The 27,665-nt window shown below is 42.6% G+C and overlaps 1 protein-coding gene across 4 annotated transcripts in view; it reads left to right on the forward strand.

Moving 5' to 3' along the window:
• The first annotated feature begins 18,075 nt into the window (after positions 1-18,075).
• The window catches only part of RAP2C (RAP2C, member of RAS oncogene family), a 15,757-nt gene continuing 6,167 nt past the window's right edge, over positions 18,076-27,665 (forward strand). The window contains exons 1-4 of one of the 4 annotated variants that reach the window (XM_081808242.1): positions 19,421-19,602; positions 19,729-20,222; positions 20,344-20,504; positions 22,970-23,285. In XM_081808242.1, coding sequence (XP_081664368.1) covers positions 20,430-20,504; positions 22,970-23,248 — 354 coding nt within the window. In that variant the 5' untranslated portion in view covers positions 19,421-19,602; positions 19,729-20,222; positions 20,344-20,429 and the 3' untranslated portion in view covers positions 23,249-23,285. Of the gene's footprint in view, positions 18,168-19,414; positions 19,603-19,728; positions 20,505-22,969; positions 23,286-27,665 lie in introns of those variants that run through there. The other 3 variants (XM_081808241.1, XM_081808240.1, XM_081808243.1) reach the window with 3 other exon arrangements.

The raw sequence follows: 27,665 nt of genomic DNA on the forward strand, positions 1-27,665 counted from the left end.
AAATGAAAAGGAACCATTCTCACCAGTCTGGTAACCAACGTTGCAAGTGTAGCCAAGGAGTTGGTGGGGGGGGGGGGGGGAGGGAGGAATGGAAACACAGAAGGTGTTGACTTTAGTTGAAAATATTCCAGAATCATTCTAATATTTAGGAAGATAACAACTGCTTCGGAGTTCTAAAAACCTGAAAGACTCATTGAAATTTTTTATGACTGCTTTGGAGTTCTAGAAACCTGAAAGGCTCATTGAAATTTTTTAAGACTATTTTATTTCTAGCAAGAAAAGGAGTTCACACAGAAAGCCGTTCACCAACTCGGATGAATATGTGGTAGATAGTAACGCACCCCCCAAATCCAGTTGGGCCATTCAGCACCATGTTTTTTACATGGAAAATGCTAGTAAAACAAATTCGGAAACAAAACTTGCAAATGTGGACGCTTCCAACTTTACGTAGGTAGGACTAGGAGCTATTTTATGAAACAGAGGGAATATAAAGAGCGGTTCATGCCTTCCCTCTGCTAGGACTATCCTTGCCTCCTTGCCTCCTGTCTGCTTGAAGGAGTCCTCTTCCTCCAGGACCCAAGGGACACCTCCTCCATGAAGTTTCCCAGATTCCACTGCCACCCCCGAGAGTTAACCACTGCTTCCTTTGTGGTACCCCTACCTGGACCTGTCTAGGTGTCCACCATTACACCGGAAACCTTTTATCACGTCTTTGCATGTTTGTTTCTCTTCTCTAAAGTATAGGCTCATTGAAAGCAGGCACGTGCATTTATAGCTCCCAGTGTATCCGTCACCTTTAGCTCGGGAACCAGTACATGGTAGTTGCTCGATATATGTTTGCCAGATGAAAAATGCTTTAAGTACAAGGAATAAAGCAACTGCGATGCCAAAGCACTGTGCCTAAAAACAATCATTTCATCATTTTAATCATCTTATTGATCAATCCCAGCTGCCACCTGGTTGATTTATTTGCAGAAATGTTAAGATGTTTACCTCTATTTTAGTGCTTACAATTGTCTTCCTCACATTCCTTATTTTTAAACACTTATTCTTTCTCTAATAGACTGCCAGTTTCTTGAGGGCAGGTGGATGTTTCTTTTGTGCATTGTATACAATAGGCACTCAATAAACATTTGTTAATTCCTTACTTTGTGCATAGCTCTTTACAGTTGACAAGGCTCTTCACAGTAACCCAGTAAGATAAGCAAAGCATTATTCTCTTCATCCCTTCACTTGTTTTAATTAAGGAAACTGATGATCAGAATGCACCAGAGCCTTGCCCACCTTCCAACAGTGGGCAAGAATCAGGACTGAAAAGTCTCTTGCTTCTTGCACTGAGATCTTTTTCTCCTTCCTCTTCTCCCTGTTTGGAGCAACCAGCTTCTCTCTGCAGGTGTTGCCTTTTTGAAATTTTTAAATTTTATTTTAGAGAGAGAGCGAGCGAGTGCACGCGAGTGGCAGGGCAGCGGGGGGAGGAGAAAGAATCCAAAGCAGACTCCAAGCTCAGCGTGGAGCCCAAGACGAGGCCCAATCCCACAACCCAGAGATCATAACCTGAGTGGAAACCAAGAGTCCGATGCTTAATGGACTGAGCTACCCAGTTGCCCCAGGTGTTACCTTTTTAGAGCATTGTCCTCATTTGGTTCATTGATGTAAAACACTTAATTGAATGGGCTTGGGAGTTTGGGGGGATTTTTGGTGTTTTGTTTTACTAATTTCAACTTCTATTAGCTTGCAATATAACATAAAGAAAGCCTTGCACTATATCTTTTTGGTGAAGCAGCTACAATCTCCATTTTAAGAAAGCTTCTCAACTCGCAACTGTACTTTGCATTTTTTTACTCTTTTTAAATGAGATATAATTGACATGTAACAGTATATTCATTTCAGGTGTACAACATAAGGATTCGATATTTGTATATGTTGTAACATATAATCAAATATTTTTGACAGTGAGTAGTAGAAGCTGCCAGGCTTAATTGTCAAAAGGAGATCTTTCAGGGCCTGGCCTTTAGTAATGTATGACTCTCTTCTGTTTTCTGGACCTAGGACAAAGAACATAATCTTTCTCTGGAGCCAGCCCAGAACCTAGATCAACTTACATCAAAATCCACATTGGCTTAGTGCTCAGTCACATAATCGATGTAAAAAAACAATACTGTGCATTTTATACCATGCATTATATTTCTTCAATGTCCATTCAAGTACATTTCTGTATCTGACAGTCCATCAATGCTGAGAGGAGAGGTAAAGTAAACATTTTTATCCCCAGGTGAAAGATAAGAAAACAGACCAGAATGATTAGTTACTTAGGGTTGGATAATTACTATTTCCTTGGCTGTGAAAAAATTTGAGAAGCCTGGAGACTATTTAAGAGAATTTTTAGGGGTGCCTGTGTGGATCTTGATTAAGCGTCTGACTCTTGATTTTGGCTCAGGTCATGATCTCAGGGTCATGAGATCGAGCCCGGCAATGGGCTCCACGCCCAGCTGCTTAAGATTTTCTCTCAATCTCCTTCTGCCCTTCACCCTCCTGCTTATGATCTCTCCTCATCTCTCTCTCTCTCAAATAAATAAATTAAATAAAAGAACTTTTATCAGCAACCAAGGTGAATATACACTGTGAGTCAAAAAACTTGAAGCTCAATCAAACCAACCAAGCACACCACAAAAGAGGGGCAACCCTTTTGTAGCTAACTGGCACGTTAGAAAGGGATTTTGTTGAGAGAGAAGTATCAAATAAATGAAACTTCATTTTTATTACGTTAGTCTCTGGCAGGCAAGTATGGAAACAATCATGTGCTCTGGCAGGCTGGTTCATACGGTGCTGCAACACCAAAAAAGACAAAGTGAATTGTACTAACGTCTCGTACATTGTTCACCATGTAAGAGCTTCTCAAACACACTACAGAAAAGGTTTCTTTTGTGATCCTTGGCAAACTTGAAGGAAGATCCTGATTTGTATTGATATGCCACTTGACTTTTCCGAAACTCTGTTTTTTCATCTATAAAATGAGGGAAAGGATTCCTGCTCCACAGAGGGTTGCTGTGTGAGTTAGCCAGCTCAGCATCTAGCATATCATGCATTGCACAGAGGGGCCATTCAGTAAGTGAAATGAAAGATGTTACTTGTCCCAAAAATGCAACGACAAGGATCAGTTGGGTATAACTGTTGGGGCACCTGGGTGGCTCAGTCAGTTAAGTATCTGACTCTTGATCTCAGCTCAGTTCTTGATCTCAGGGTCGTGAGTTCAAGCCTCCATGCTGGGTGGGGAGCCCCCTTAAAAAAATACATATGCATAGGAATCTATTAATAACATAGCTGATATTTCTAACTAAACAAACAGAGAAATCATAAGTATGCCAGATAAGTGCTATTGTCTTTCAAAGTGTGCCCCTTAGGAGAACATCTACTTATTTTCATGATGCTCAAACTATCTCTAGGAATGAGAATTGTCTTCCGAGTCAAGTACAGGACCCTCAAGAAAATCAATCTCATTTCTTGTCACACTTCATTCTTTTTAAAGATTTATTTATTTATTTATTTATTTGAGAGAGCACACACGTGTTGGGAGGAAGGGCAGAGGGAGATAATCTCCCAGCAGACTCCCCACTGAGCACGGAGCCGGAAGTGGGGGCTCAACCCCTCGGCCCACGAGATCATGACCCCAGCCGAAACTGAGAGTCAGACGCTCAACCAACTGAGCCACCCAGGTGCCCCACACTTCATTTTTAACTCAAAATGTATGGCCTAGCTGTATCACTTGTCTTATTCGTGTAACTTGCCTCTAAGTGGCACGTGGCTATTCCCAAACCCACTGTCTGCTCTCCAATGACCAAGGTCTAGTCCAACTGAGTAAATGTGAACATGCGCCACAGGCTATGAAGGCAGTTACCAAGGATATTCGAATAGTCTTTCAAGTATATTATTTCAAAGAGACTACACATGTGCCTAAGTTCTGGCATATTTGTTTTTCAATAACTGTTATCACTTCATATGAGCAGCGTACAGGTAGATATTTGGAGCAGAATAATTGACATTGAAGCTAAGGCAAACACTGGAGCCCCATTTTGTTGTTGGAATTGTGTCTCTGTCCCTTATACGCTCTATTTTGACCTCAGTACTTGGGGCCTTCTTGAGTCCTGGTGGCAAATGTTTGTTAAATGTTCACGGGACCATTTGACTCCTTACTTTGAGTTTTAAGAACATGGACCGTGTCCTACACAACCTTGACCCCCACAAAGAACCCAGCATAGTGCCTCATGCTGAGTAGAATCATAGATTCATAGCCTGCTTGAGCTAAAGAGAGCTTTAGAGATTGAAACTCAGAGATGGGAAGTGATGAACCCAGGTTACATACTTCTCAGTCTTCTGCCGTAGCCAGCATATGACATTTGAATGACTAAACTAAGTTCTCCTGGTTGCTTATTATTTGAATGAAATTGGACATCTCATACGGTTGGCAGTCTTGTTTCTGTAACCTCCTCTGACCCCTGATTTACTGCCACAAATATGTTATACTTTGGTATAAGGGTCCCAGTCTAAGACCCTGCCACTCATTTCCTAGCATGATACTTTTCTTGATGTGTAGGCAAAAGTTGGCAGAATCTCTGTTATAATCGCCAGTACTCAGTGTCAAATACTTAACAAAAAAACTCCCAATTATTTATAATAATACAAAACCTAATTTCACTTCATTCAAAGAATAACATTAGCAGATATTAATGACATATTTGTTTGGATCCATACAAGCAGATCGAAAACTAATACTGTAGTTAGTTTGCCTTCAGCTCATATGGAACAGTAAGTAATTATTGTCCAGTAAGCAGTAACACCCAAAATATGACATTGTGTTCAACCATAATGTTGGTTTAAATGATGTGATTATGTGATGTGATTATACTATGATTATATCAGGCAAAAGTTCAAACAGATGAACTGAATTTTAATATTTAATAAAATGCTGCACTAAAGTACAAATTAGCTCGTTGTTTGGGGTCACTTTTCAATCCATAAAAATATCTTTTCTAAATGACACAACTATCGACTGCCACGGATCTTCCACACCCTTCGTCTCTTAATTCATGGAAATAGGCTGTGGTTTCATAAGAAAGAGCCTTTGGAGTCTGTCAGTTCCCTTGAGGTAAAAGTCTAAGTCTCCTGGTTTTCTCTATATTGTTCTCTTACCTGCTCTCATCTTGCTGACCCCAAGGAAAATTCCATGAGTGCATGAAAATAGCTCACAAAGTCCAATCCAACCAAGAGCCCTCGATGTGTCATGCCAGGATACAGGAAGCAAACTGTTCAGTTAGAATCCCTTTTATTTATTTATTTTTTTTAAGATTTTATTCATTTATTTGACAGAGAGACACAGCGAGAGAGGGAACATAAGCAGGGGAGCGGGGCTGAGAGAAGCAGGCTTCCTGCCAAACAGGGAGTCCGACGCAGGGCTCGATCCCAGGATCCTGGGATCATGACCTGAGCAGAAGGCAGACGCTTAACGACTGAGCCACCCAGGCGCCCTAGAATCCCTTTTATAATGTAAACAAATCGCTGGAGGAATTGGATGCAGGGAATCCATCTTGTGAAGAGAGACATGGAGACAAAAATGCTCCTCTGAACTCATCACAATTTTAAAATGAACTTGTAGATATTCAGACCCTGCCATTAATGACGTGGAAGGGTCTCACGATAGGCATTTAAATGGAAAAACAAAGAAACAAACACACACCAGGGTACAAAATCATGTGTGGAGGGTAAGAATATAAACAGGTATGCCCTGCTTTTCAAAAGTTTGCATCACGCCGCTTGCTTTTATGAAGACATAGGTTGATACCTGTTTCTGCTAACTGAAAAAAATCTGAAGTGGATTTTCGCTTTTAGGGTAAAGGGGGAAAGCAAAGAGAGGGTTGAGTGTTGGGTTTGCAGGGAGCTCTTAGAGACGCAGCTCGCACCCCCCGGGCAGCGAGAGTGCCCCCTCCAGCAACCACCCTCAGCATCTCAGCCTCCAGCCGCCAGAGCTTCGAACTGCATCTGTGAGCATCGGTGCTTTATCTTGGTTTATTTTGTCCATCCATTAGCAAGACGCGTAGTAGTAAGGTACCAGAAAAGCCTAAGAGAGGCGATTTTTGGGGGGATCTGGGAACAATCAACAGTATAACAAACAACAATCAGTATAATGAATGGCAATTGCTTCTTAGCTTTAAGCCATTTCAGCTTAGAAAGGCTTTATAGGGACGCTCTACTTTTGGATAGTGGGGGAAACCTGCATATCTTAAATGGGGTACAGATGATATGGTGTGATAAGAATGGTACTTTACCTCTGTGGTCTTCCTCCCCAAATCCCACAACCCCAGTCTAATCATGAGAAAAACATCAGGTAAACCCCATTGAGGGACATTCTACAAATACCTGACCAGCACTCTTCAAAACTGTCGATGTCAACAAAAACAAAGGAAGTGTGAGAAAATGTCACAGTTAAGAGGAGCCTAAGAAAATATGACAACTAAATGTAATGTGATAACCAAAAGATGGGATCTTGGACAGCAAAAGGGCATTAGGTAAAAACTAAGGAAATCTGAATAAAGTATGGATTGCCATTAATAATAATAAAACAATATTGATTGATTATAACAAATGTACCATACTAACGTAAGATGTTAATCATAGGGGAAACTGAGTGTGGGTCATACGGGACCTCTGTACTATCTTCACAATTTTTCTGTAAATCTCAATCTACTGTAAAATAAAAGTGTATTGAAAAATACATAACTGTAGTTACCTCTGGGTATTAGGATTTTAGGTAAACTTTATGTTCTTCCTTTTCACATTTTATAGTTTTCTACAATTTACATGTATTGCTTTAGTAATAAGAAAAAAATGAAAACTTATTTGTAAAAGTATGTGAATGTTTTTATTCATCACAATAACATCTGTATACATTTATTTTTTTAAAGATTTTATTTATTTATTTGACAGAGAGAGCACAAGCAGGGGGTAATGGCAGAGGGAGAGGGAGAAGCAGGCTCCTTGCTGAGCAGGGAACCTGATGCAGGGCTCCATCCCAGGACCCTGGGATCATGACCTGAGCCGAAAGCAGACACTGAACCGACTGAGCCACCCAGGCGCCCCACATCTGCATACATTTAAAACATCATATATACGTACCAGATCTACTTATTGCACACAATGTTTGCTGTTTACATTGATTTGCAAGCCCTTAAATGATCCACAGCCCCTAGTTTGGAAATTTTGACCTTAACCTTAGATGAATCTGGAATTCTGTGCTTAGTCTAGTCTTTCCTGATCACTGTGGAAGGAGGCTGAACTTCCAGGCTGTCTGAAAACTTTTTGGAATCCCCATTTTTACTCTCTGCTACCTTTTCCTAAGTCAGATGTACCCCCAATCAATGTCATTAATTAATGGGAGAATAGGATAAGAGGTGGGGAAAACGACTCATAGTGTCCCTGTAAATTATGAATAGTGGAACTCAGTTCACATTCAAAAGACATTTTCCTAACCTTAATATGAAACGTTCAGCTTTTCTGACACCCAAATATGTGCTTAAAAGATTAACTTTTCAGGATGCCTGTGGGTGGTTAAGCGTCTGCCTTCAGCTCAGGTCATGATCCCAGAGTCCTGGGATCAAGTCCCACATCGGGCTCCCTGCTCAGCGGGGAGCCTGCTTCTCCCTCTGCCTGCCCTTCCCCCTGCTTGTGAGCTTGCTCTCTCTCTCTCTCTCCCTGACAAATAAATTTTAAAAATCTTTAAAAAAAAGATTTACTCTTCAAGCTAAATTCTCCTTATTTGCACATATTTAATTTTAGTTTGCAAGTTTACATAAAAGATAGAGAAGGAGAAAATAAAAGGTTATTTCCTATTAGGTAGCTGGCACACCATTGTTGATGAATACAAGTTTCCTCCCTTCCCTTCGTCTTTGTCTTTAGGTCCATAGCTCTTGGGTTTTTTATACCACTTACTTGTCCTCAGATGTCATCTTACGGGTCCAAAAATTCATCCCCCCAAAACATGGTTTACAGTGTCATAGATGGCTGGATAGACAAGCATAAACAAAGGATAAACCTCATTTTAATGCATTAAAATTTTTTATGTAATACTTCCTAGGTGCTGTGGATACAGGGCCTGGCACATAGTACTGGTCAGTAAATATTTATTGAGTTCAGTGAACAAGGTTCCTGTGATCAGGGAGTTTACACACTAGTGGAAAAGACAGACAAACAGAAAATTAAAATACAGTGTGTAAGTACAGTGTTCTGTGGGAGCACAAAAGAGGGGTGCCTTCCCTTCCCTGAAGCACCCAAGGATAACAGCCTGAAAGGGAAGACATTTAAGCTAAAATCTAGGGGCTAGAGGAGGAGTTCAATGGGAGGGGTGGTGCATATGGGTGGGAAAATTTGGCAAAGGACAAGGTACAGAGGCCAAAATGCTCATGGTATACGTAAGGAATTATTTATATAGAGAGGGGATTCCTGTTGAGAATTCACAAGTGAAAATGTTTTAAAGTCAGCTTGGAGCCAAATTAAGGAGATCCTTGAATGCCCAGTTGAAGAATGTGTACTTCATCTTGGAGGCAATGATGCATCATAGCTTTTATGTTTGAGTGTGGCACTGACTGATGTCTACAAAGTAGTTTTTCAGAGCAGTATTCTAGAAATCTTGGGTTGACCTGGAAGAGACAATGCTAGGGGTGGAGAGGGGAATTAGGAGGCAGTTGTAGTGTGAGGTGATGTGGACCTGAACTAAGATAATGAGACTGAGAATGGGAAGAAGTGGTGGCAAATGGATACAGGAAATAGTCACAAGGAAGAATTCAATAGAATTTGGTGGCCTGACCAAGTGCTTCATTGGTTGATTTGACTTGCCTTGGTTCTCAAACCAGATCTTGCATCAGAATCCCCTGGTGGGCTTATTAAAACCCAGATTGCTGGGCCCAACCCTTGAGTTTCTGATTCAGTAGGTCTTTGATGGGACCTGAGACTGCATTTCTAACCAGTTCCCAGGTGATACCGATGTTACTGCTCTGGGGACCATACTCTGGAACCATTGGAGTCTGGACTATGTTACATCTTTTCCAACAAACAGACCATTAGAATCATGGTTTAGGCTTTTCAATACGTGGTGCTGGAACAAATAGTTAGCCACATGCAAAAGAATGAAATCGGACCCTTACCTCATACTATATATATATATATATATATATATATATATATATATATATATATATATAAACTCAAAATGGATCAAAGACCTAAATCTAAGACCTAAACATATAAAACTCTTAAAAGAAAATGGAGGGTAAATCTTCATGACATTGAATTTTTTTAAGAACTCTTAGATATGACACCAAAAGCCCAAGCAACCAAATAAGAAGTAGATAAATTGAACTTAGTCAAACTTAAAAAACTTCTGTGCTTCAAAAGACACTATCAAGAAAGTGAAAGACAACTCAGAGAATGAGAGATCATATTTGCCAATCGAAAGTCTGTTAAGAAACTTGTATCTAGAATATATAAAAACTCTTACAACTCAATAATAAAAAGACCAATAACCCAATTTTAAAATGGGAAAAGGATCTAAATAGGCATTTCTCCAAAGAAGATATACAAATGGCCAATAAGCACATGGAAAGATGTTCAACATCATTAGTCATCAGGGAAATGCAAATCAAAATAACAAGATACCATGGCAGGGACAAGATTATAGAAGACCTTATATTCTCTGCATATGACTTTGCACTTTGTCTTGATGTGGAGTCACTGAAATCAGCAGAGTTGCTTCAAACAGACTTGCTTCATGACACTGGTGGAAGCATGAAGGAAGGATCACAGACTTGTAAACCATTTCGGAGGCTATTACAAAGTTTAGGAGATGTCACACAAATGTTTCTCCAGTCTCATCTACATACTAAAGCAAACATAAAATGGGACAAATATAAGAAATACTAAGGAGGTAGAATTGGCAGGATGGTAGTTGTTTGGTTATGGGAAGCTGGGATGAAGGAAGAGTTGAGGATGATACCCAAAGTTCTATTTTTAATAACTGGTGCCTGGTGGTACCATTTACTGTGATAGAAAACACAAGAAGGGTAAGTTCTGGAGATTAAAAGAAAAAACAAAGAGGGGCACCCAACTGGCTCAGTCGGTAGAGTATGTGACTTGATCTCCAGGTCATGAGTTGGAGCCCCACATCAGGGATAGACATTGCTTTAAAAAACACATACAAAAAAAAATAATAATAATAAAAATAAAAAATAAATAAAATAAAAAAATAAAAAAAATTAAAAACACATACATACACGGGGCGCCTTGGTGGCTCAGTCCGTTAAGCGTCTGCCTTCAGCTCAGGTCATGATCCCAGGGTCCTGGGATCGAGCCCCCCTGTTGCGTGGGCTCCCTGCTCACTACAGAGTCTGCCTCTCCCCCCAACTTATGCGCTCTTTCTCTCTCACTCTATCAAATAAATAAATAAAATATTTTTAAAAAATAAAAACACAAGGATATGCTGAATATCAGATATAGTACGTTTGAGATGCCCTTATGATCAGCGAACTCCCTAGGCTCTCTAAGTGATCCTTTGAGTTAATTTTATTCATCTTGTCCAGGTGGGAAGAACATTCACTGAGTTAAGTAGCCCAAGTGCTGTCATCAGCTTGAAAATTAGATTTCTCTTTGTAAAATGATTTATTATTCAGACTTTTAGGAACTGGTTCACAGGAGTGGGCTCACCCCTCTACCCTCACCTTCAAACTTCTAATCCCTCAGCTTTCCAGGTGACACAAAACAGAGTTCCAGACCATTCAAAGCTGGAGGTCAAACTATGACTTAGAATTCCTTGAGTCTCGGTGATCTCCGCAAGGTGCCTACTTCGAGCACCAGCAGCCCAGCCTCTCACCCACTGACACTGTCCCAGCAACAAGAAAGTGTGTGGTATCTTCTTTGTTTAAACCCAGGAAGTGGATTTTGTTTTTATTGTTATAAAAACTTTGAAGATAAAGAACCAAAAAAGGGATGTTTCTAGCTTAATCTTTTGCTGCCACCTAGTGCCAGAACTCAGCATATTCAGTGAGCTGCTCCAGAGAAAATTAACAGGGTTTGTGCATTGCCACAAATTCGAAACAGACAATAACAACGATCTATTTTAGCGAACAATATCTATCTTGACATTAATTTTTCACATTATTTCTCACGTTTTTTAAGATTTTATTTTTAAGTAATCTACACCCGATGTGGGGCTTGAACTCGCAACCCTGAGATCAAGAGTCCCAAGCTCCACCAACTGAGCCAGCCAGGCGCCCTAGCACTCATATTTAAATACCAGCCTTTTCCAGCATTCAGACACCAGTCCTTTTAAATGACTGAGAATTCAATTTTAAGGCAATTCCTTTCTAGCCTCAACTTTGGTTACCTGCTGGGGGAATTCCTGAGAACACACAGAGACCCAAGTAGGTCAGAGTATCCCTTTCTGCAAGTTGGGAAGCACTTGGGATAAATTCCCCTTGGAAGCTGAGTCAGATGGGACTGGAGTCTAGAATGTTCTCATAACCATATTTTACAACTTTGGAAGAATCTTCAATTTCACATTAAGCGTTTATACGAAATAGCTAAAATTTAGCCTGGTATGTAATTATTACAGCTGCGTCAGTTTGCATTCCCGCCAACAGTGCACTAGGACTCTCTTCTGCCCACATCCACGCCAACACTTGTCATCCCTTGTCTTTTTGACAATGGCCAAAGAATGACTTCCGATGGTCTGCAATAATTTTGAGAAAACAGGCATATTTGCATACACATCATTTAAAACAGCGTTTGAACTATTGTGTGGTAATAAATCATGTAGGCAGGAGAAGCATTCAGGATGATGACATTTGTGTTTGGAAGTGCTAGAGCTACAGAGGCCAAGTAAGAAATTAAAAATGTGAGGCTTGTGAAGATGAATGTACCAGTTCTCTGCTTGAATCTGCGTCTGCTAGCTGTGTGATCTTAGGGAAGTTACTTACCTTCCCTGAGCCTCGTTTCCTCGTCTCTACACTTGCTGTAGGTTACTGTGAGGATTGACGTGTTCCACCAACTTCCTGGCATCTAGCAAGCGCCCAATAAATAATAACTGCTATTTGTAGTAACAGTATTAAAAACAATTAAGCTTACCCCTTGCCTCCTCCCATGGAGTTAAACACGGTTCCAGGAGCAAGAGAAGGAGGTTCTCTGTCGTAAATGCTCCAAGGCATTTTGGAAGGTAATCATGACAACCTCAGCTTCAGCAGCAGGTGCCACAGACCGAAGTTCAAGGGATTCCTGGCGGGTCATGGAGGCCTGTTCTCAGAGAGGATATGAAATCAGTAGGAACAACCAGACATGCTCAAGGTTAGAGAAACAGGAGAATAAAGCCCAAATTCTTTAACACTGTCTTTATACTCCAGAGAAGCAGAATCGCTTGCTGTAAAACAAGGTGGTGAATATCCCGCGGGCTCCGGGGTTAGACTGACCTGAGTCTGAACTCAGGCTCTGCCACTGAGAAGCTGTGCCACTTTGTATAAGTTACCAAACTGCTCTGAGCCTTACTCCCTTCACTGTAATGATAGTGGGAATGATAATAACAGCGCTTAACTCTTAAGGTTATTGCAAGAATTAAATAAAATGATGTGTGTAGGGGCGCCTGGGTAGCTCAGTCTGTTAAGCGTGTGCCTTCAGCTAGGGTCGTGGTCCTGGGGTCCTGGGATCGAGCCCCGCCTTGGTCTCCCTGCCCAGTGGGGAGTCTGCTTCTCCCTCTCCCTCTGCCCCTCTCCCCTGCTCATGCTCTCTCTCACTCTCTCTCTCTCTCAAATAAATAAAATCTTTCAAATAAAATGATGTGTGTAAATCACAATGCCTATCATAGAGTCTGTCATCCATAAATCATTATCAGTATGCCATGAAATCCTCCCACTTGCCACTACATCAAATATGGCCTTGATATTTGAACTGGCCTGGTAGTTTCAAATGAATTGTCATAATCTGAGATGCAGGTCTTCCATGTCCTTAGCTTTCTTTTTTTTTTTTTTAAAGATTTTATTTATTTATTTGACAGAGAGAGAGAGAGCGCGCAAGTAGGCAGAGAGGCAGGCAGAGGGAGAGGGAGAAGCAGGCTCTCCACTGAGCAGGGAGCCTGACGTGGGGCTCGATCCCAGGACTCTGGGATCGTGACCTGAGCCGAAGGCAGACACTTAACCGACTGAGCCACCCAGGCGCCCCTGTCTTTAGCTTTCTAAAGTTCAAACCTGACCATAATCACCATTTTTTAAACACTTAGCAGATTCCAGGCATTTAGGTACTTTTTCTTAATCTTTGCAACACCTAAATAAGGCAGACTCTATTTCCCCCTTTACACATGACAAAAGGGAGGCTCTGAGAAGGTTAAGTAACTTTCCCCAGGTCATACAAGTGGCGTGGTCAATATTTGAACCTGGGTGCCGCATCCCCTACTTTTGCTCAGCATCGTACTGCCCGACCTTTATAAAATCACCTTCCGAGACTTCCTATGGCCTTCAGGGGAAAGGTCAAACCCCTCAACTTACTATATAGGCTTTTCTTTATCTGGCTCTAGCCCCCTACTGACCCCTCTGACCTCCTCACCTATAGCCCAATTGCCTCCTCAAAAAAAGCCTTCCCTGATGCCCTTCCTGGGTCTCCCAGAGCACCCTGGCCATATCTCTATTGTCACACTTGTCACACTGTAGTGTAAATGTTGATTTAATTGTAAGTGTCCTTCAAAAGGCCATGAACTCCTGAAGGCACTGTGTCTTATCCATCTACCTATTCCCACTGTCTGGCAAAGTGCTTGGCACAGAGTAGGAATTGAACCGATGGGTGTTGAATGAGTGAATACATGAATGAGTGGATAAACTGATGAATATTCAGCAGAGAAGGCCTAAATATAAAGTCCCACCCCTTTTTAGAACGGTGGTGCTTAAGGTGGGGTCCTTGACCAGCAGCAGCATCTGGGAACTTAGAAATGCAAATTATCGGCCCATGTCCCAGAATCAGAAACCCCAGGGTAGGGTCCCCGGCCACCTGTATGTTACCAACGCCTCCTGGACACCTTCAAATGCACGTAAATTAAGAGTATGTTTATACAACGGATTTAAATTGCCCATAAACATGCATATACAAACAAGAAAAATATGATGGTTATTATTAATACTAATTCCTTAAATTTATTTGGTTCTTAATAGATGACAAAATACTTTCCTAATGACTGTATTTGAAAGGAAAGATGAGATAGGGAGAACGATAAAGGGGTTCAGATCGCTGTGTTACACCCTTATTTAGTAGGCCCTGAGCTCCTAGAGAGAGTTTTCTCAGCTGTCCCGTCTGGAAAATAAGAGTTTTGAGCCTCTATAGGAGCGTTTGCCTGGCCAGGCCGGGGAAGTGGCTTCTGTGGTAAGCAGCCCTTCCCGTGAAATCCCATTGGTTGGATGAAGGATTCCAGGTGGGCAAGGTCGAATGTGATTAAATCATAGTTGGGGTTGTAGGAAAGCTAAAGCTATGGGGAAGAAGGCATACTGAGGCTATGAGGGGTACCTGACTATTTTTAATACCTTATGCAGGCATGAAGTTTCATTACGCAGAATTATACCACCATGTGCTTAGTTTAAAAAACCTTTTTTTCGCTCTCAGAGAAAAATACTGTGAAAGGAACTAAAATTTTATGATGATTTCCTTTGGGTAGTGGTATTTCACCTTTTAAAAAAAAAGAGGGGTTTTTTTTGCCAAGAACTTTTTTTTTTATATAATGAGAAAAGGATAATAAAGTTATAACATTGGTTCTGTGTCCCTGGGGAGACTGATACACAGAACCAGCCACTGGTGTAGCTGGAGGCAGGACTGGAAAAGGAAGATTGGCATCTCAGAGGCTAGAAGGAGCTGGGAAGAACCCAGAACAACCTGTACGGAGGGGCTGACCTAGAGCACTGAAGTAAGAGGAGACGCCCTGCCGAAGACTCCCGTAGGCAAAGACCCAGGACACTACTGACTCAGGTTCTGCTAATCCAAAGGCAAGTTCAAGCCAAAGAGAGGGAAGCGCCTGGGACGCAGATAGTACAGAGCTTGGGTTTCTTCCCGGGGCCTGGAAGGTGGGAGGGCTCCCTGGGAGGGTGGAAGTGAGGGAAAATGATCCAGAACTGTTCCCGGCTCCAGGGATGGCAGCTGAAGGAGGTATAAACTGGAGAGGGAGGGATCACGGAAGTGAACAATTGGTGCCTAAAGCAAACTTTCTCGCACTTTCAACTTGTGCCAAGCTAATTGCATAAAACAGGATTATGTACCTGTAACTTACATATTCGGCATATAGTTTATACCCTAAGATTTCTTCACTATGGTAAAAATCAGCTGTGTCCTTAAAAATGATTGCCTGAGCAATAGTTACTTTCGAGTGGAGGCTGAAACAAAACAGCCTCCACTGGAAACAAAATTAAAACAAAAGTTCTGAATCTCAAGGGCATACTGTCTGGAGAAGTTAACCCTCCCCCCCACCAGCCTTGAAGCTTGGGAGTGGAAAGTTGTTATGTGAGCAGTTTACATTTATTAAGCAGTTAGTTTGGAAGGCTAAGTGCTTTGAATCGATTGTCTCATTTATTCTTCCAAGGCGCCTTATGAGCTAGATACGGCTCTCTCCACGTCCAACTTAACAAACGAGGGAGTGAAAAGACGTCTAGCTGGCAAAGGGCAATGCTAGGATTACCCGATCCTGAAGCCCAAATTCCTGCTATCCTACTACCCTGCATTTGTTAGTCCTGAAAATACCCTAAAGTAAGTAACAGTAAAATACTAAAATTAGTAATACCTATGGTGAGGTTACAAAAAACCACATACAGTCATGCTGTGTTGGTAGGAATGTAAATTGGTATGATCTTTCTGAAGGACAATTTAGCAATGTCTACCAGAGAATTTTAAATGTAAGTACCCTTTTGTTTCAAAATCATGATTTCAATCACCGAGATATCGTAAGTGAAGAAAAGCAAGGTGCAGAATAGTGTGTATAGTAAGACTGCTTTTATAATAATTTTTTAAAAATACATATAGAAGATGGATTGATAGCTATGCTAGCATATAAATCCCATTTTCCCCCTGAAACACAAGAAGCTTTTAACAATAAATATCTTTGGAAAGAGTAACACAGTTATTATTTTTGTGCCATTGGGAGATATTTGGGCTTTTAAAGTTTTGTTTTCCTCTCTGCTGATTTCTTTTAAAGTTTAAGTCTTTTATTTTTTTTTTAAGATTTTATTTATTTATTTGACAGAGAGAGAGAACACAAGCGGGGGAGCAGAAGAGGGAGAGGGAGAAGCAGGCTGTCCGCTGAGCAAGGAGTCCGACTCAGGGCTCAGTCCATGACCCTGGGACCATGACCCGAGCCGAAGGCAGACACCCAACCAAATGAGCAACCCAAGTGCCCCAAAGTCTTCTAAATAAAAACCAAATAGCCAGCATTTACTGAGGGTTCGTCATGAGCAAGGGACTGAGCTAAACATCTTACATACACTACTTCATTATATTCTCACATGAAATGGTTAGCTCCATTTTACAGGTGAGGAGTTCGAGCCTTGGACAGGTGAAATCCCTTGCTTGAGGTGCCACAGCTAAGGATGTGGGCAAGCGGCCGGTTAAATGCCTGTCTGCCTCGGTTCCGAGCCCTTGGTGCTCAACTGCCTGGCTGCGCTCTTCTAATTGGTTTTTATACTCTCATTGCCTAATAAAAGTAAGCTGGCGAACAACTGGAGTCTAATGAGATAATGTATGTGAAAATACTTTTCTAAGTATAGAGATGTTTGGGGAGGACAGAACAGGCAGCAGGAGTTGAACTTGGGCCGACCTGTCCACTGAGCCCCAGACAGTCAGGATATTGTTTTTTGAGGAAGTGATGATCAACATCTTTCTTCTCTTTTGCCTTTAAAAAAACATTATAAAATGCTATTTATTCCCCCTTCCCCCATAACACCTGATCACTGTTGAAAAATTAAAAATGTTGTGGAGAACTGAAAGTCCTTTCATAATACCTCTCACAGATACTTCATGACCCGTTTCAGGTTTTAATGGCTATGGAACTATTTTTGCACACGTTCCCACATATTTTACCTCGATGGGAGCAACTCTATATTTCTTCAGTATCTTGCTTTCTTTCAACCTTATCACATACCCTGACCTTCTTTTCATATCAGCACTTACAAATCTTTTCTCTTTTATTTTTATTTATTTTTAAAGATTTTATTTATTTTGAGAGAGAGAGACAGTGAGAGAGGGAACACAAGCAGGGGGAGTGGGAGAGGGAGAAGCAGGCTTCCCGCTGAGCAGGGAGCCCGATGCGATGCGGGGCTCGATCCCAGGACCCCGGGATCATGACCTGAGCCGAAGGCAGACGCTTAACGACTGAGCCACCCAGGCACCCCAAATCTTTTCTCTTTTAAATACATAGCTGCATAGTATCCATTTTGCCAATGTATACACATACACACAAATTATTTTTTGAATTGTCTACTGAAGGACATTTAAGCTACTTCCAACTGTTTGCTTTCCTAACTGTAGCTGCGGCAATGATGCCCGCTCCCAAAAAGTTTAGAGGGAGCTTCAGATGGAGTGGGACATTTGTCAACTCTGTAGCTGATAAGGGCGACCCATTAGGACTCTGTACTGGGGGTAGGGGCACGTTTAAAGAACTCTGTCCAAAACACTTTGGCCAACAGGATCAGAGATATGAGACTTGCCAACAGGTGGGACAACCTCAAAAAGGAGAGCTCCCTATTTGTGATAGTTCAGTAATAGACCAGAGACTTGCTACTATTGCTCAACCCTGATTGCTGGATCAGAAGAGGAATTTCCAGACTCCGTTTCAAGCAGGGCTGGTGCAGGGCTGTGGATCCCACCAGACAGTCTGGAGACAGCTAGACAGGGAGATGGGCAGCAGAGCTCCAAATCAGGCAACAGCAAGTGTGGAAGGAGCAGTGACCTATGGGGGGAGCCTCCTAACTCAAAGACCAACCTCTTCCAGCAGAGGGCAGTGCCTCAGATATCAGGCGGGACTCGGGCCAGCTGGAGCCAGAGCTGGGGACTTCGCCGGACAGATTGCAGCAGCCCTGAGCCGAGGAGAAGTTGAACTAAACTGTCCTTTGGATACTGTAAGTGACATTGGGGAATGCTCGTCGAAAGACACGGTGGGACTTCACACGACCGTGATTTGCCTGTTTTGTAATGTCTACCAGTTTGGGTTTGGTAATAAATCTCTTTTTATACAGCCTGGCTGTGAGGGCTTGCAACTAAGGGAATTTGGAATCAATTTAACTCGACTGGCCACCGAGTTTCTCAGGTTTCTGGGTGCATGCTTGAATCAAAAAGGAGTGACATGCCTAAAATATAACCTAGCCTTCTGGCCCTGGGGCTCTGTGGATCTGACACAAAGTATACAAATAGAAAGTTAGCGGAGGGAAAGATATGGAAGAAGTAACAATTTTATCTAAAAATAGAAACTTAGTGTTTAACACCAGTCTTTTCCTTTTGCATTTCAAGGACTATGAAGGATGACCGTTAAAACAAACTTTATCGTGGAAGAGCCAGCCATGCAAACTGCTGCGCGTGCAGCTAATGAAAGATTACAAGCAGTTAGTCTCGCGGGCCTAAACAGTTTCCAATCGACTCTTCCCTGAGTACTGCTTACCTTTCCTGCTGTGTAGTGGTTAGAATCAAATAGGGGCAAAGCTGAGTTACTGTAAGATAAAGTCTGTTGCTACTCCTGTTGTTTTGGAGCCTTGTGATAAGAAAGGAAGGAGTGACTTTGGCATTTGCTGGTGGAGTCAAGCAGATTTGCCAGATGATAAAAGAACTGTGTGTTTAATTATTTGTCAGGCACGCCGATGTAAGACACATCACAAACGAAATCAGAGCAACAGTGAAGTCTGAGGGTAGTTCGCACGCGTTTCGTAGAGAAACATCAAGTGTTAGAAACACCAGCGAGGAGAATAAAGTTTCTTGGCTGCGTTACTTTCCTGGTCCCTTCTAGCCCAGGGATGTCGGGCGCTCTCCCGGAGGCCAGATGATTGCCGGCCGTCCCGCACCGGCCAACCAGCGGCGCGAGTCTCCGGGCCGCGGGGCCTCGGCGGGTTTGGCGTGGGACTGTCAGCAGCTGCGGCTGCGGGCGGGGAAGGGAAGGCCGTCGGAGGTTCTCCGAGAGGCCCTTTGCCAAGGCCGCGGCCCCGACCCGAGACCGTCCCCTGCCGTCTCGCTCGGCAGGGCGCGGCCCCAGCGCCACCCGGCTCGCCCCGGAGAGGTGGGACTTTCCCCACCGGAAGTGATCCCGGCCAGTCTCGGGGAACTGGGGCACCTCAGCCAGTGTGTCAGGGAAACCCTTCCGGGTGCGTGCTGGGGGGGGAGGGGGGAGAAAAAAAAAAAGGTGGCTTCGCCCGGAGTGGCCGCCGCCGCCGCCGCCGGACGGCCCCCGCCCCTTTCCCCTCCGCGAGCAGCGGCGCTGGGGCGGCGGTGAGACGGAGGAGCGGGCCGCTGGCCATGGCCTTGGCGTGACGGAGCCTCCCGGGCGGCCGGGCGGGTGCGGACGGCGGGGTAAGCGGCGGCGGAGGCAGCCGGGTCCGGGCGGGAGCTGGCGGAGAGGGGGAGGGAGCGGGGAGCGGGCGGCGGCCGGGGGGGGGGGGGCGGGTAACGCGCCCCCCTCTCCCCCCCCCCCCACAGGCCGGACGACGCCCGCGGGAGCCGCGGCCCAGAGACCCGCCCGGGCGGCAGTGACTGGAGCCGAGCCCACAGGCCTGGGCCGGCTCGGCGGCGCGAGCAGGAAGCGGGGTCCCTGGGCCCCTTTGTGTGAAGGGCGGGGGAGGGGTGCCGGGCCGCCCCTGGCCGCGGGGGCCCCCAGTTCTGCGGCCCCCACCGCTTCTCTCGGGGGCGCGGCGCGTCTCCCCACCCCGCCTCTCCGGGCTTGCCCTCCTCCCCACGCCCCCTGCCTGGGCTTCGGTTCCTATAGGAAGGGCATCACCATCTCATCCCCACCCACCCGACACTTGGCTCTTTCCCCTCCCCCTCCCTTAACTTCCTCTTCTTCCCCCGTTGGGCCCTCTGCCTCTCCGCACTCTCCTCCCCAGTTCGCAGATTTCCGCCCACCTTCCGCCTCCCCGAGCCGCCGCGGCTAGCGGGGTGTTCTTTTTCCCTCCCTCTGGTAGGAGTTGCTGAAGGTGAGACTCATGAGGGAATACAAGGTAGTGGTGTTAGGGAGCGGAGGGGTTGGCAAATCTGCCCTTACGGTGCAGTTTGTCACTGGGACTTTCATTGAGAAATATGACCCCACCATTGAAGATTTCTACCGCAAAGAGATCGAAGTGGACTCTTCCCCCTCCGTGCTGGAAATTCTGGACACCGCAGGAACTGAGCAGTTTGCCTCCATGAGAGATCTCTACATCAAAAACGGCCAAGGTTTCATCCTGGTTTATAGCCTGGTTAATCAACAGTCTTTCCAGGTAACCATACCGAGTCTTGTAATTTGTTAGAAGGGGGTGTGGTAATCCCACATTTACTTCTGATGTGCTTGAACCGTGCCTTAATGACTATGTTTTGCTTCTGAAAGTTAGACATGGCGCATTTTTGAGGTTACTTCTGGCACGGAAAAGTACCGGGTTGTTTCTATAGAGTCTACAGTAACAACCGTCAACAAATATTTTAAAGTTATTTTTGAGTCAAAGAAAAGTGAGAACGAAATGGGGCAGTCTGTGTATATTTAGCTTGGAAGGGAACCTTCTGAAGTTGCTTGTTCGATTCAACAAGTATTGATTAATGTACTTACCAGAACAACATTTAACAGAGAATCTCAGGTAAATAGAGCACTTTGCAGAGAAAATTATTTGGAGCCGGTATCTGTAACTCCTCTGTGTCTGCTTTCCCCACCTCTTCCTCTGTGTTCTCTCACCCAAGTTCCTCAACCAGATTCATAAATCTTAGTGTTACAAGATGAAGAACTCAAGACCTGCCTTCTAGGCATTTTACTTACTTCGGGGCGGGTGAAGGAAAGTTACTAATTGAAAAGACTAGTACCTAGAATTAATAACCGACAAAAAGCTACAGTGACTCTCCTCTTCTGCAGTTGATCCAAGTTGTTTCTGATAACACCGACTATATTTATACAAAATATGTGGATCAGGGAACACCGGGCAAGTGCAAATTTCTAACCCTGGCTGGGTGGCCAAGCTGGAGGTGGTCCAATTTCTTCCGAAAATCTGTCCTGTCCTTCACTGGGAGACCGACTGAAGGCTTAACATTATTTTAAGAGATGCAGTAAATGTTGCTATTTATTCCTTGAAAATAAATAACCTCATATTGACCCATTGTATTGACCTCCATTGATTTAGGAAATGGATAGTTTTTCTGCATTTAAAGGTATGTGCTTAATGTTGCTTGCTTAAGAGACATTAAGTGCTTCAGCGAATACAATGTGCTAATTCCACTTTTCTTAGTATTTAAATTACAGTGCTCTAGTGAAGTTTTCCAGTAACCACATATAGCAACTTCAGGATTTTTTTTTTTTCTCTTTAAGATATAATAAGTATAGTGACCAAACTAAAGTACATTTTATGTGGGCTTGAATTGCAAAGCAATGATAGTATCATAAAAGCATTTTCCCCCAGAAAGTACCAAAGGTGCTATTTGACAGGCATTTTCTTTCTAAAGGATCCTCGAGAGATTTGTTATTCTATTAGCTGACTCTCTTGAGGCTGGAAGTCCTCTGAAGGGTTTTTCATATGATTTCCATTATATCTGCTTCTGTTACAGGCATAAATAGGGAGTGAAAAACTGCCATTATTTCAACGGAGACTTAAACTCTTTCAAGCCCAACTGTCATAAATTTGGTTTCTCATTTGAACTTGTGTTTCCATAAGGACACAGGGAAAAAGAGCTTAACCTAGAAGACCAAACTGATACATGATCAAACAAAATCGTTGCAAACATCAAATAATGATGGGTTCATAAATTTTCATAGTCCTCTGTTTTTCCTTCATCCCGCAAGCGAATGTTCCATTCACTGTTAACTATTCAAATTAAACACGTTTGATATTTAAGTCAAACCTTTTAAGTTACGAAACATTTAAAGAATGGAAACTTAGTATTAAATCTATAAAATTGCCTTAAAGCGACCCTTCCTCCCCTCCCCCAAAGTTGATGCCACCTGAGAATCGCCAGGGCTCTTATCTTTTATCATGAATTGTAATTAGAAAAAATAATACACTTGGGAGAAAACTGACGCTGTAAAACCTAACTAGGCAAAGGGAAGTATGACTGTCTTCCCGCCCAGACTGCTCCTCGGTGCATTTGTCCCTCCCAGGAGGTGCTCACTGTTAGATTAGTTTCTAGTGTATTTTAAGGTGTCTGATTTTACTGGGATGAAGGCCTACTATTAAATTTAAAATTAAACATTTAAGTGTATAAATCTGTTTTGAACTGGTCTTTGAGACATGACACGGTGTTTTTGTTCCCACCTGAAACACTTTCTCTCAGGCACTCTTGCTAAATGGCTAGGAATGCATGGATGCCGCAAGCCTTGCTGGGATAACAGGTGTTTGCAGGAGTGCTGACAAGCTGGCAGGTTTAAGGAGATAGCCGAACATCCTCATACACAAATGGATTCACCAGAATTGGGAACTTACTTTTTAAATCGGTACAGACCAGGGGAAAGAAGTATGTATGAGTCCTAAGGTTCATGTGCAGCCTACATTTTATATTCTTGACAGAAACCCAGCAGGTGGGATCTGTGGAAATGATCGAGTTCCTACTTGGGTGGAGAAAATGTTTATTTTCTCCATTTGGGTATATGGTTTTCTTTTGGATTCAGCTTTCTGTACTCCCCGAGGGATGACTTCTTGTGATATTGTAATACTCCTGTTATGGTCATGCAAACAGCATATTTTTTTTCTCTTTGTGATTGTTTGAATAGGATATCAAGCCCATGAGAGATCAGATTGTCAGAGTGAAGAGATACGAAAAAGTCCCACTAATCCTAGTAGGAAATAAAGTGGATCTGGAACCAGAAAGAGAGGTTATGTCTTCAGAAGGCAGAGCCCTGGCTCAGGAATGGGGCTGCCCTTTCATGGAAACATCGGCAAAAAGTAAATCAATGGTGGATGAACTTTTTGCTGAGATCGTCAGGCAAATGAACTATTCGTCCCTGCCCGAGAAGCAAGATCAGTGTTGTACAACTTGCGTTGTCCAGTAAAAAAAAAAGAACCTCAAATCATGGCCATACCGAGCAGGTTAGTTGTTGATGGAACCTCATGAGTCCTGAGAGTGTTTTGGTTTTGATCGAGTATAACAAAAAGCTGGTTAATATTAATACACGTTGTGCTACCTTCAGTTTCCTTGTTTGTTCTTAAAGTAATATTTCCCTTAGCACAAAATAGTCAACATTCAATGAAGAAAAAAAAAGACAGATAAGCCAAAGGAAGGTAAGAAATTGCCTGTATTCCTGTCACTAAGATTTATTTTTAAAAGTGAATTATTGTTCTCTCTGCTTCATCGATAACATTACTTTGGGGTGGGGTGAGTTAAAGGATAATACACCTCTCCCCTGTTCTGGTGATTTCGCATCCAATAAAAATTTCAGAAGATGAATGCTTTTATGTTTTCTACACTTTTCTGTCCTGGGCTAGAGAGCTGCTGTAATTGAAATCATCAATTTACTAATCACCCAAGTGCTTGATTTAACAGGATGATTATTTAATCAAGTTCATCTGTACCTTGCACTTGAGGGACTTAAGTGACCTCTGATAATAACAAATTGTAGTGCCACAGCGTACCTTGACTTCATTATGAATATATGGTCCAAATGAGAATCGGGGAAAATCATCTGTGATGTGTTAGAAGAGACACACCCAAGCCCAGGCAACATTTTTATTCGGCTTAGTAAATAATGGAGTTAATAAGAACAATAACAAAACCTTCACACCTTCCATTGAGTTGAATGATAACTTCATAAAAGTTTTTTCAAATGAATGAGGTTTTTTTTAATCTTTTTTTTTTAAGATTTTTATTTATTTATTTGACAGAGAGATAGCGAGAGCAGGAACACAAGCAGGGGGAGTGGGAGAGGGAGAAGCAGGCTTCCCACTGAGCAGGGAGCCCGATGCGGGGCTCGATCCCAGGACCCTGGGATCATGACCTGAGCCGAAGGCAGACGCTTAACGACTGAGCCACCCAGGCGCCCCTCAAATGAATGAGTTTTTTAAAAAGCAAGGTTATATAAGACTTATTGAGCATTTTAAGTGGGATTCTTTTTTCATATCATGATCTTTTAATCTAGATTATAATTGGGCAGATGGTCTCACTTAGACAGTAACCCTTACATAACAAGATAAAACAACCAATATCCTGGATGACTGAGAAACCACAGCAAATGGCAGACTAGCCTGACAATCTCAGGAATGGAATTTGATTGTTTTGAGCCAAGACTGACCTCAAGTCTAGGAGGCAGTGTTGCAAATGGCAACAGGCATTTCAGATTGCAGTGATGATTCCTAATCAAGGGTCTGGCTTTATATGTGCTCCCTGGAGTAAAGACTAACAGTCCCTGATTTATCTTTTCGGACAAGATCTTCGGTCAGGGAGTGTCTGTCACCTTTGAAAATGAAGGATGACAACAGTGCTTTATTCAAAATGCTTTCACGCGTCAGCTTTTTTTTAGCACTCCAGAATATGATGAGAACACATTTATTTTCTAATCCCTGGCTACTACATCTGTTACGGCATCACTGTTGAGACCACACTCCAGCCTGCGTTTGGTTGATAGCGTCACCCTTGCAGTATAGTTTTTTGAAGCAGGAACAGGTGTGATGTAGATGATCCAGTGCCGTGTTCATGTTTCCCTAATCTCTTCACTTGTAAGCCAGCTTCAAGTTTGAACAAGTTCTGGGTGGTGATTGCATCTTTACCATTATGCTCTCTTTCTCTCTCTGACACTTTTAACTGGGGAAGTGACATAAATGTACATGTTTTAGTGTTGTCATCTTTATAAAAAATTAACCAGCTCCCACAAAATGTTCCCAGTTTTCTTTCCATCATTAACGTAGACAGCTACAGGAAGTAAACTGAATAAAATTCAGATTGGCAGATGGACAGCTTCCAAAGCGATTTTTAAATCTCTGAGTTCTCTCTGCATTTATTTCATTTTGCAGTTTGTGTGATCTAAATTACTTTTAATCCATTTGGTTACCTGTGGGATTGATTAAATAGAATTGTTTTATATCTCAAGCCAACTATGTTTATGTTTTTTTGTTAATGTACTAAAAATCAGAAAATATTAATACCAATAATTGCTCATTTCTTTATAATAATAATAGGTCAAGCTGCCTGTGTAGTTTTTTGTTTGGTTTTCATTGTTGCAAGCAGAATACGCGTTGGAGGTGTGAGCATTGAAATAAAATAAGCAGCTGAATGTCTGCAAATATTAAAGGAAATTTCCTGACCGAGATCTTTTAGAACAAAGCACACTACACTTTTCTGACATCACATAAGATGGAATTGATGTGTATGGGAATCTATAACCTGAGGCCTGTAAAAGCTCGTGGTTGTGCTTGCTTACTTACTATTTATCTACAAAAACAGGTGATGGATTCTGAATCCCGTAGCTTGAGCCACGGAGCTTTGAAGTCTGTCAGTCCCAGATCTAGACAGAACATCAAACTTTGACAAGTAAAGGTGATTTGAGAAATGCTTGTCCTTAATACTTAGAAGAGTACCTTTGTCCAAGTGAGAAATGATAAGATTCAGATAAGTCAGAAAACTGTTGGGATTGTAGTAAGTTGGTTGCCCTTTATCGAAAGGAGACATTTTAATGCTCTAAGAATCGCTTCTGATAATTGCTCACATTTATTTCTTAGCACCCTTCAATGTGGGTCACCGATCTCTTGCCCAACACCTGTTAATCTGCATGGCTTCCCAGGATCGTTGCTTCACCTCTCACCCTCCCACTGGCCGTAGTCTTAGTGTGAGTTTTGAAGCCCAGATTCTTTACGCGCTGTTTTCACGGCAGCTGTCCTTACTGACCCGAGGAGCCTGCCATCGAGGGCTTTGGCAGATTGCTTTCCTGCGCAGCAGCAGGATAATAGAAACCCAGGCCAGTGCTGCAGGCCTGGTTTGCTTTTACCAACTATATCATAGCTCCTCTGTATATTGGTGGAAATAATTGACAATTGGCTCTTTTGGTGTACTGTTGTGGAGGCTGATGGGTGTTTTGTTAACCATCTCATAATACTATAAAATAAGTAAATCACAGTGCTGTGGGCAATCAGGGAAAGGAGAGACCACGTCTAGTTAGAGCCGACTTCTCAATACTCTGGGCTCTTGGTTATGGGGGTTGAGCAGCGTCCCTGGCCCCTACTTCCTAGATAGATGCCAGCAGCAGTCTCCCGCCCCCTACTTCTCACAAACAAGGGTATCTCCAGACATTGCCTAATGGCTCCTAGGAGGCAAAACCAGCCCTGGCTAAGAACCACTGACTTCGAGGAATTGGGGAATAGTAACATTTGAGTCTGGTCTTGAAGAATGGGTAGGATGTGAAGGGGTGGGGGAGGGGTAGAGTTGATTTCCAAACAGAGGGAATGCCAAAAAGGAGCAAAATAATATCCCTAAATTAGTAGTCTCTTGGTTCCCTGAAAGGCAGGTGGGAAGTGCAGTAGTTGTCCTTCAAATGTGACTGGTAAATACCCTTTTGACAAATAGAATTATTTAAAAGATTATTTCTGAAGGATTTCTGTATCTCAGTCCAGTATTGATGAAAGTTATAAAAAAAAAAACAAACCTAGAATAAAAAAGGTGTTCTTCACTACAGTTTGAAGGGCTCCTGTAAGATTTTATCCTATTTTTCTCCGTGTATTATGGAACGGGTTCTCCCAACGAGAGTAAATGGTGCATAAGAGTACCAAACACCAGCAATCAAACTGAAAGAACAAAGATCATTATTTATGTCAGCCTCAGTTCATTATATATGTCAGCCTGAAGAAAAAGCGAGATTCTTGATTCAAGACCAGCACATCATTTCACGTGGCAGCAGAATGCCCGGGATGTTAACAAAGGCTCCTGAAAGGCTGAACCATCTATGAATGTCATTTTAGTCTAGCTGGCCTTACCATTTCTAAACACAGTGGAATTGATTAGCATTTTCAGGGTTTTTTTTTTTTTTAAAATACGTGGAATCAGAATTGTTCCTAATCTTTTGTCCTCCGGCTTTTAATTAGATATGATGTGCCGAGGATTTAGCTAACGGAAAAGGGAAAATCATGAAAATTAAATCACATCGTGTACTTTAAAATGCTGGCATTTTCATATCCAAGTTAAATATTAATCCTATCAGTGAAACACTGGGGTGGAATTCTGTTGCAGAAGTTACAGTTTAGATACTTCTTTTTTTTTTCCCTTGCCCTATTTTGCATATCACCTTGAGTAGGGAAAATAGCTTATTTTAAATGCTCATTTGTCATCCAGTTCACATGGTGAGCCAAAATAGAGCCTGTGGCATGGCGGCCCTGGATGGAACAGGGGTATGTTTTAGGGGTAGTATGTACCGTAAAGATCTGCAATACCTGGGGTATAAAAGGGTCCTTTCTGCACCCGCCTAATTTTCCCAGACCTTCACTGAC

This window comes from Leptonychotes weddellii, chromosome X, assembly GCF_054177405.1.
Source record: "Leptonychotes weddellii isolate Sample4059 chromosome X, ASM5417740v2, whole genome shotgun sequence".
Classification (NCBI taxonomy): domain Eukaryota; kingdom Metazoa; phylum Chordata; class Mammalia; order Carnivora; family Phocidae; genus Leptonychotes; species Leptonychotes weddellii.